We start from the raw sequence: 10,405 nt of genomic DNA, 5'->3' as shown, positions 1-10,405 counted from the left end.
GGTCGGCGAGCTCCACGAAGAGGTCGGTGCTGCAGGCGGCCGCCAGGTGGCCCAGGGCCCCGACTGCCCGCTTGCGCACGGCCAGGCGTGGGCTGCTCAGCTGCGGCAGCAGACAGTGCAGGAGGCTGGCATGGAAGGCACCCAGAGGGGCGCCCAGCCTGGGGGGTCGGAGGAGCCGTCGGACGGGGCCCACCCACAGGGCAGCCTGGGCCAGGCACCTCTCCTTCCCCCACTCCTCTCCTGACCTCCTCCCCAGAATTATGACAACCCAATGGCGGTAAAAGGAAAGGTGCCCTGCAACTGTGTGCAGTTAACTATTCTTATTACACTAGAGAAGGAGAGGGAAAGAGGCTTTCTCAAGACCACTCAGCCAAGAAATACCAGGCCAGGAGCTGAACCCAGATGTCCGGGTTGCCAGCCTGGGGAGAAGGCCTGGTGGTAATGGAGTGTGGGTGGCTCTAGTGAGGCTGATTTCCTGGAGTCTGGGCTTTGCCTCTAGGCGCACTCTCCACACACACACCCTGACTGTCGTCCCCTTTACTGAGATCACAGTGGTCTAAAACCTACCTCTGATCTGGTCATTCCTCTGCCTAACTCCTTCAATGGCTCCCCAGTGCCTTTGGATAAGTTGAGCTCTGAGATCAAGGCAAGAGGCAACACCAGAGAACGGTTTCTGCACAAGTAGAATGCAGCCCCTGCCCACTTCATCAGGTTCTATCCTCACCTTCACCCAGACCTGTGCATTTTCTGTCCCATACACATCCGAGACCTTTTCTTCTCTCACTCCACACAAGTACACTGACCTCATGCTCCAATATCCAGGCCAGTTCGCTCTCCTGGATTTCATTTATTTATTTGTTTGTTCACTACTCTATCACAGGGCCTGTTCTGGGAGTGAAGGTGAGATCAGACTGGCCCTAGGGGCTGCCCTCATGGAGTCTCTGGTTGAGTGGGTGTCGCTCAGGCACCTCAGATTCAACATGCCCAAATGAATCCATCACCCTCCTCCACACACACCTGCTCCTTGCTCCCAGAGTGCACCCCACTATGGCAATGGCCCTATGTCTGGGCCCACAGTTAGTAAAGCCAAACCCCGGGCGTCATCTTTGAGTCTTTGCCCCTGACTCACTCCAAGTCCTGTGGAGTTGATCTAAACACAACCTGATGTGGGGATGAGCACTGGGTGTTACATGGAAACCAACTTGACAATAAACTATTTAAAAAATAAATAAATAAAATAAACACAACCTGAGTTTGCCTGCCTGTAGAGCCTCCTAACCTGTCTCCCTGCCCATTCAACCCTTTCCGCCTACCAGGCACACTGCAGATGGGAAGATGAGTGTGAAGCACACAAATATGCACAAGGCATTCCTTGACCCCTGCCCTGACCCCCACCCCACTCCTCACACATCCAGTGTAATCTTGTGTCACCCACCCCTCAGCTCCTGCCCAGCCCTCTCCATATTATTACACCCACGCCACACCTATCTCGGTCAACTCCCAGGACCCCAGGTCTTCTCCAGCCTCTGCCCTCTGGGCCCAGGACAGTCTCTCCCTCCAGGGTCCCCTTTAGGCCCACCCAATCCTGGACAAATTCCGCCTACCCTTGAAGCCTCAGCTAGCAGGATGCTCTCTAGGAAGGTTCCCTACTCCCAGCCAGGTTAGGGGCTCCTCCTCTGAGCTACTAAAGACTCTGCTCTTTTCCTTATTGTTGTTCTTACTCCCCTAGTTTATGTGTCTGTGAGCTCCTTCCTAGGAGTGCCCCAGACTCCGCCACCTCCACTTTCCAGTGCCAGTTCAGCACCTGACATTTTTCTTTTCTGGGTGCTCAAGTCTTGAAGGGTGAATGAATGAACAGTTTTAAAATATGCAGTGCAATTTAAAATAAAGGCCCAACAAAATCAGACCTCAGATCAATGGAACCGAACAGAGAACCCAGAAATGGACCCACAAATGTGTGGCCAACTAATCTTGGACAAAGCAGGAAAGAATATTCAATGGCATAAAGATAGTCTCTTCAGCAAATGGTGCTGGGGAAACTGGACAGTGACATGCAGAAAAATGAACCCAGACCACCTTTTTACACCATACACAAAACGAAACTCAAAATGGATGAAAGACCTAAATGTAAGACAGGAAGCCATCAACTTTCCAGAGGCAAGGGAAACAAAAGCAAAAATGAACTATTGGGACCTCATCAAAACAAAAAGCTTCTGGATGGCGAAGGGAACAATCAGCAAACTAAAAGGCAACCGATGGAATGACAGAAGATATTTGCAAAGGACATATTAGATAAAGGATTAGTATCCAAAATCTGTAAAAAACTTCTCAAACTCAACACCCAAAAAACAAATAATCCAGTGAAGAAATGGGCAAAAGACATGAATAGACATTTCTCCAAAGATGACATCCATATGGCTAACAAACATATGAAAAAATGCTCAACATCACTCATCATCAGGGAAATACAAATCAAAACCACAATGAGAAACCACCTCACACCTGTCAGAATGGCTAACATTAACAAATCAGGCAACAACAGATGTTGGCGAGGATGCAAAGAAAGGGGATTTCTTTTGCACTGCTAGTGAGAATGCAAACTGGTGCAACCATTCTGGAAAACAGTATGGAGGTTCCTCCAAAATTTAAAAATAGAACTACCCTACGACCCCACAATTGTGTTACAGGGTATTTTTCCAAGGGATACAGGTGTGCGGTTTCAAAGGCGCACATGTACCCCAATGTTTATAGCAGCACTATTGACAACAGCCAAAGTATGGAAAAAGCTCAGATGTCCATTGATGGACAGATTGATAAAGATGTGGTATACATATATAATGGAGTATTACTCGACAATCAAAAAGAATGAAATCTTGCCATTTGCAACTAAGTGGATGGAACTAGAGAGTATTATGCTAAATGAAATTAGTCAGAGAAAGACAAATATCAGGTGACTTCACTATTCATATGAGGAATTTAAGATAGAAAATATATGAACATAAAGGAAGGGAAGCAAAAATAATATAAAAACAGGGAAGGAGACAAAACATAAGGGGCTCTTAAATACAGAGAACATACTCAAGGTTGCTAGAGTGGGTGGGGGAGGGGCTAAGTGGGGAAGGGGCATTAAGGAAGACACTTTTTGGGATGAGCAATGGGTGTTATACACAGGGGATGAATCACTGGAATCTACTCCTGGAATCCTTATTGCACTATATACTAACTAACTTGGATGTAAATTAAAAATACACACACACACACACACACGAAGGCTCAGCTACATTAGCCCAAAAGAAGAAAAAGAGAAAGAAGGGGGTGAGAGAGAGGATGAACACACACAGGCTTCAGGGCTTGGAGAGACCTGAATTCAACCCCAGGTTGTGCCACTTGCTGTTACTTTGGTGCTGACTGTGACCTCGGGCAGAGCTCAGAGACTATAGAATCGTGATGAAGGAGTTCTCCTTCCCAGGGCTGCCAGGACAATTAAGGGGTCCCAAGCACGGAGCCTGGTGTGCCCTGAGTGCTGGCTCTGTGGACCTGAGTCCCTTGCTGTCCCCTTGGCCCCCTGTCCCGGCCCTCCTTGCCCGGGGTGGCCTCCTGTACCTGCTCAGCATGTCAGAGAGGATGTCCAGGGCTTCCAACTGCACAGCCACATCCTCTTGCTGGGCAATGGCACTGGTAAGCTGGCCGGTGATCTTCCGGCACACGGTGGTAGCCAGGCCAGAGCCTGCACAGAGCACAGGGATGGCACAGTGAGGCCTGGGCTGGCCTCCACCTCTGGTCGGCCTTGGCTGTCATTATGTTCCTGAGCCCACATCCCTGAGAATTCCGCTGACCCTACGTGCTCCCAGGTTTGACCCAGAGTCTCCCAGAACTAAAGGCGTCAGCTAAGGAAGCTGAATTGGGCTGGTTCACCCCGTACCCAACTCCTCTGCCTTCCACCTTCTAACTAGGGAAGCGGGAGAAGCTCCTTTCCTAGACACCCCTCCTCCCAGCAGGGGCCAAGTGACCGTGTACTGGCCAGTGAGCTACAGGCAGAAGTCGTCTGAGGCCTTCTGGAGAAACATGTGCTTTCCTTATAAAAGACAAGAGACATAGGCAGAGACCTCACCCCTGTCCTAACTGAGCTGCTAAATGAATTGCTACAAAAGTGGAATGGCTGATCCCTCCAGAATTATGTGAGAAAAGCAACCCTGTACTTCAAGCTGTCATTGGGTTCTGCTGCTTGCAGCTAAAGCGTTCCTGACCCAGAGCCATGAAGTTAAACAGATCTGGGTCTGAATTCTCTGCCACTTACTAGCTGACTGGCCTTGGGCAAGTCCCTTCACCTCTGTGAGCCCCGGTTTCTTTCACTGTAAAGTAGGACAAATGATGATAGCGCCCGATCCCTGGGCCCCGGGTACCTGTGGCTGCAGGGGGGAGCTCCGACAGAACAGTCTTGAGGCCGATGCCAGCAATGTCTCGGAGCTGCTCTTTATCCGACTGCATGTTGGCACAGAGGGCATCCACGATGGTCTCCACCTGGTACTCCTTCACTTTGCCCACCAGAGGACCCAGGCTGAATGGGGAGGGGAGGAATGGGGTCCAAAATTCCCAGGCTCAGCCTGAGTCATGTTGCTCCTTGGGTCCCCGCAGGCCCATGGGGCCACATGGGCTGAGGAAAAGGCTCCAGATGAACAGGGACTCCCTATTCTGCCAGAAAGAGAGGCATCCTCTGGCTCTGCCAACATCATTCCTGGCACCTCCCAACCTCCCAAACCTGCACCATCTCCTGGGTTTTGCATCTCAGTGTGTGGCCAAACCAGTGAACCCAGTAACCTCAGCTGGAAACCAAGGAATGCAGGGGAGCAGTGGTTCTCAAACTTGAACATGGATCAGGGTCCACTGGAGGACTTGTTAAAACAGGTTTCTGGGCCCCACCCCAGATTTTCAGATTCAGGAGGTCTAGATGGGGACTGAAAATGTGCATTGCTATTAAGTTCTCAGTAGATGCTGATACTGGTGGTCCCGGAACCACATGTTCAGAACCTCGGCCTTAGAGCATTGTTTTGCCTACTGTAGTCACAGATCAGCATCATGAGTGTCACCAGCACCACCTGGAACTTGTCAGAGTCTTACCCTAGAGCTACTGAACCAGAATCTGCAGCTCAACAAAGGCCCCAGGTGACTTGAATCCACGCTGAGGTTTAAAAATAGCTACACTAAACATACTAGTTCTCAGCCTTAACTGTGCATTGCCATCACCTGGGACCTTTAAAAAATTGTCACCTGGGTGCTAGCCCCAGATAATCTGAGTTCCCTGATTTTCAGGGGTGGCCTGGACACTGGCAGGGCTTTTTTGTTTTGTTTTGTTTTGAATTCCCTAGGTGATTCTACTGTGCAGCTAGAGCTGAAAACCTCTGACCTAAGTGAGTGGTTCTGAGATGGCGGCGTGCATTAGAATGCAGATTCCCAGGTGCTGCCTTCTCATCTGCCTACCTCAGCCCCCACTCCCCACCCCTCCCACTCCTGGATCTGAATTCCTGGGTGGGGAATACACAGCTTTCACAAGGGTCCCAGGGAACTCCAATGCATACCAGTTTGCAAACCCTGGCTCTCTTGTTTTCTCCCAGCAACTCCTGCATCTAAGTAATCATAGGAATGTTCTCCTTTCCACCTCCCATAGTTCCTGATTGGGGTGTAGCGCCCTCAAAGGGTGTTCTGGAAATTTATGGGGGCCTTTTTTGGTCATTATAACTAATGAGGGGTCGCTTCTGTCTTTTATTTCGGGGGTGGTGGGGATGCCTGGGAAAGACAATATTGCAAAACAGAACATGTTCCATGTCTTGCTAGAGTTTCTGACACCTCACTGAGCATTTGTATAGGAAAAAAATCCTTTCTAGAATTATCTGAGTCCAAAATCTACTTTCAATTTACATATAAACACAAGGTACTTTTTATATTATTTTAATATACTCTAAATTTTGTTCAGGTAAATCGAAGAAAGACTGTACATGATTTTTGGGGAGACTACCAGATGTTCACCGTTTCAGAAAATCTCATCACTAAGAGCAATGCTGCTTGCGGGATCTGAGTCCCCAGCTTCCATACGTATCTCTCCCTACCAGCTGCCACAGCCCGCACATGAGCCTACATTTAGGGCACGCTTCCCATGACTTTATTACGACTTCGGTCAGTGGGCCCAAGCATTTACATACTGGAGCACATACTGCTGTGCTACTCGTTCCACTACTTGAAACCACCATCCACCCTATCTTGTGTCTACTCCATGGCCAGAAAGATGCTTCCAGACTACAAACATGACTGTGTCACGTGCCTGCATAAAACTCTACTGAACTCCCTCTGCTCTTACGAGCAAGTTGAAATTCATGAAGACGGCCCAGAAAGCCTGGGCTCAGCTCACAGAGTTGGAGAGGCGATGCCCAGTTCTCGTTAACCCCTGCCATTCCTCAAGCCTCCACCTAGATGCATGTGTGCCCTGCATGTACCTCACCTTGCTGCTGCAGCTCTAAAGGGAACTCTCCAAGGTCTCAGGACTGCAACCTCAGAGTGCCCAAGGCAAAGGCTTTTGCACCCCCCGCCCAAACCCCCGACTCTTTAGCCCTCACCACTCTGCTGCATGCCCACATGACCTTCCAGCTGCCTGTACCTGCATGTACGCTAAGGGCTTTCTCTCCATGCTGAAGGCGGCATGGAATACATAACCCTCCATGCTACCTTGGGAACAGCCCTCAACCAGACTGGCAGCTGGGCGGTGGAACACTCCACAGGGCGTGTCCTACAACTGTGTCCCAAAGGCCCCCCACAGGGTTAAGCACCACCTGCCCACAGCATTATCTTGCTTGATATTTCACACTATTGGCTTCCTTCCCTACTCACTTCCCTATTCCCTTACTGGAGTTTTTTGTTATCATTTCCCAAATAAACTTGCACTTGAATCCTTGTCACTGGGTCGACTTCTGGGGAAATCCAGACCACGGCACTGGCCACCACCTCTGGGACTTCAAGAGCTGCTCAGCAACTATTCTCTCAGAAGCTGCACCCCAAAAGGGCAGGGATCCCCGGGGCCCTGTCAGACCTGGCCTTGCCCCGTCCGTACCAAGGCCAAAACTCACCACTTGACAGCCAAGTTCTGCACCTCGCCGTTCTTGTCCTCCAGGAGTCTGAGCAGCATCTTCACCACCTTGCGCTCGCTGTCCTCGTCCAGCTGGATGGAGTCCTTCTGCAGCTCTGACATCAGGTCACTAGTGGCCATGAACCTGGGACCGAGGGCAGAGGAGGATTACTGAGCAGCTCCAGGGCCCCAGGAATTTGGGACGTATCTCAGCGTTCCCCCAGAAGCAGACCTCGATACAAAGATTGAAGGGCAAGTAGATTATCTGGGCTGTAGGCATGTCAGGCTACAGGGGGATGCATGTACAAGACACCAACTGCCACACGGTGGCCCGCTACGAGTGGCACAGCACCCTGGCCAAATGCTGAGTGCGCTGAGGTCAGTGGCTCCTGCTTCTGCCATTTATGTGAATGTGAACTTGGGCATGTCACACATCACCTCTCTGAGCCCTGGTTTACCTATCAGGGGAAAAAAATGGATAAGAATAGAACCTGCCAGGGCAACTGAATGGCTCAGTTGGTTAAACGTCCAACTTCAGCTCAGGTCATGATCTCACCATTCCAGAGTTCGAGCCCCACGTGAGGCTCTGTGCTGACAGCTGAGCCCGGAGCCTGTTTTAGATTCTGTGTCTCCCTCTCCATCTCTGCCCCTCCCCTGCTCGTGTTCTGTCTCTCACGAAAATGAATAAACATTAAAAAATAAATTAAAAAAAAAAGAATAGCACCTGCCTTGTGGGGTTGTATGGAAGTTAAAATGAAATAACGTACACAATGGACTTAGCATACAGTGAGCACCCAGTAAACACCACTGCCATTGAACTACTGCACTAGGCCATGCTCATGGGCCACAAGCACATCGTAGATGCTGGTGTCAACAGCTGACCAGTTCCCAGCCATGGCCCCCTGACCCAGAGTGGGCCTCAGAGCCAAGCACTGCCCACCCACAGGTGGGCAGATCTGTGCAGCCGGATGCTATGTTCTGGGGAAGGAAAACTGCACGGAGAGGCAGGCCACGAGCCGGGGCTGCAAGAGCATCACGGAGCACCGTTGCGGCCAAGATTAAGAAGGCAGAGCAGGCCCTCAGCTGTGTGTGCCTTGCAGCTGCTTTTCAAAAAATACATTTATCAACATTTGGAAAACTGGGAAAGTTGATGTACAAGTCGTGCTTTCCAGACTCTCCTGAAACTAGAGTATTTGGATGCAACCGGGCCGACAGCCCCCGGGGACAAGAGCTGGCTGCTCCAGGCGTGGCTGCCCTCCTCGGGTGGGACACTCTCTCCAGCCCGCCAGGCCGCCACCAGGCCCACCACACCCGTTCCCTGGCTCCCGCAGGCACCCACGAGGACACACTGGGGAAGACCAGGGCAGCGAGGGAGGCTACGGCAAAGTCTGCCCCAGAGAAAGCCTCCAGCGTTTGCTGACCCCCCCAGACCACCCCGCCTCCTCACACCAGCCTTGCTTCTGGGCTTGAGCCGGCTCTGTCCCCGCTCCTCCCAGGCCTCCTGTGGCAAAATCGATCACAGTCTGGATTCCAGCCTCATCACTGCAGGTTCAGACCTGCTGCTTGATGTCACAGGGAGGCCCCAGCACCCTGTTACCAGGAAGGCACTGGTCGCCGTCCCTGCTGTTTATTTTTAACAGCTGGGATTAGCCTCAAGCTGCTGAAAGGAAGGAGGCTGGGCTGGAGGCCAGGAGGGAGTGGCGGGGCTGTGGGTGCCCACCTCTGGGTCTCCTCATTGCAGATACAGCCAAGGTAAGGTGAAGGAGGTTTGCAGCTGAGCCAGGGTGAAGGAGGTTTGCAGCTGAGCCAGGCCAAAGCGTGGGGTAGGCACATGCGTTCCTAGGTCTGCCTGGCTGAGGGGACACTCTGAGGTGGCAGCCAGTGTCTCTAAGCTGCATTTCTGCTGCAGTTCACAGAGACCCAGCTCAGCCTGGCAACTGAAGGAATGTGTTCCTTTGCCCGAGATGAGCCTCCTGTCCCCGTCTTTCTTCGCTGTTGAACTCCTATTCGACTGTCAAGGGCCCAGTTCAAATGTCCCGGCCTCAGGGATGACTCCTCTGACCACCCTGCCCTGACCCCAACCCACAGTCTCTAATCACGCTGGGTTCCCCCTGGAGAGGACTGTCAGAACGTTCTGCCCTCCTCATCACAGCACTCCTCAGGCTGCATTACAAGCTTGGTCACCAGTGTGTCTCCTCATTAGACTGTGAACTCACAAGGGCCCATTGGGTTCACCCCTGGGACCCCAGACCCAGCAAAGAACAGGGCCGGAGAGGGCCTGGGAGGCAAGGCGAGGGCAGGAGGGGCAGGAGGGAGAGAGCCAGCCTGTAACAGCCAAGTGGGGTGTGGAAACCCGAACTCAGAAACCAACCCTCTGAGAGATGCCTCAGCACTTCAGACACCCCAAGTCCCTGCAAATACCCAGCTCACAGAGAAAGAAAGCCGTACTGCGTATATGGACGTGGTGGTGGCAGTGGGCGGTGTCACGTGTACAATTTGGCGGCTAAGAGCTTGAGCACTGAAGTGTGGCTTCACTCATATTAGGCGAATTAGGCAACTGACTCCTCTCTTGAGTCTCATTTTTTCCACCTATGAAGGGGAAATTTTCTTTGCCCCACTTCATAACATCCTTGGGAGGTTTCAACAGGACAACCAGCTCTTCTCATGAGGCAGATGGGAGAACCAGGCACAGAGAGGCTGTAGGAACTGTCCAAGGACACACAGCAAGTCAGGAGGAGACTCCGCCCACCAGTCAGGTCTCCAGCTCCTCAACAATTACTACTGTGTTTTCCAAAAATGCTTTGGGAAGTCCTGCCCGACCCCTCAGTTACCTATCTGGCTGCTGGAGTCTGAGTGGGAACCGAGCAGCCTCCTGCCCAGAGGGACAACATGGATCAAAGGCTTCCTCTACCCTGCCCAGGACCCCCACTTCTGCATCCAGAAGCCAGAGGACACAGTTTCAGTTTCATTCCTGAGAAACCCTAGAAGCAACTCAGCTGAAATAATCTGCCGCAAGGGCATCTGGACAGTTGGCCAGCAGGACCCAGCCTTCCTGGTATTTGGATTTTAAAAATAGACACCATCCTCATATGCTTGGGATGGTTTTAAGTGTTCTCCAGCAGAGCAGGCTGAAAGGGCTTCTCTGGCTCTGGATGGCAGGTCCAAGTCCCTCTCCTGGAGACTGGACCTGGGGCCCAAGAGACAGTGGTGCAAATCCCCTCGGCCACTAGCCGGCTACGTGACCTTGGGCAAGTCATTTCACCTCTCCAAGCCTCTGGAGAACAGGAAAGA

The 10,405-nt window shown here is 51.7% G+C and overlaps 1 protein-coding gene across 1 annotated transcript in view; it reads right to left on the bottom strand.

Moving 5' to 3' along the window:
- CAND2 (cullin associated and neddylation dissociated 2 (putative)) overlaps positions 1 to 10,405 on the bottom strand; it is a 32,038-nt gene that overhangs the window by 19,709 nt on the left and 1,924 nt on the right. Inside the window, exons 2-5 of the mRNA XM_077751634.1 lie at positions 7,116 to 7,259; positions 4,404 to 4,558; positions 3,604 to 3,727; positions 8 to 158 (exon numbers count right to left, since the gene is read on the bottom strand). Of these exons, the coding sequence (XP_077607760.1) occupies positions 8 to 158; positions 3,604 to 3,727; positions 4,404 to 4,558; positions 7,116 to 7,259 (574 nt within the window). The remainder of the gene's footprint in view (positions 1 to 7; positions 159 to 3,603; positions 3,728 to 4,403; positions 4,559 to 7,115; positions 7,260 to 10,405) is intronic.

This window comes from Crocuta crocuta, unplaced genomic scaffold, assembly GCF_008692635.1.
Source record: "Crocuta crocuta isolate KB4526 unplaced genomic scaffold, BGI_CrCroc_1.0 scaffold69-1, whole genome shotgun sequence".
Classification (NCBI taxonomy): domain Eukaryota; kingdom Metazoa; phylum Chordata; class Mammalia; order Carnivora; family Hyaenidae; genus Crocuta; species Crocuta crocuta.
The sequence above is the reverse complement of the archived record's forward strand: the minus strand, read 5'-3'. Positions and strand labels throughout refer to the sequence as shown.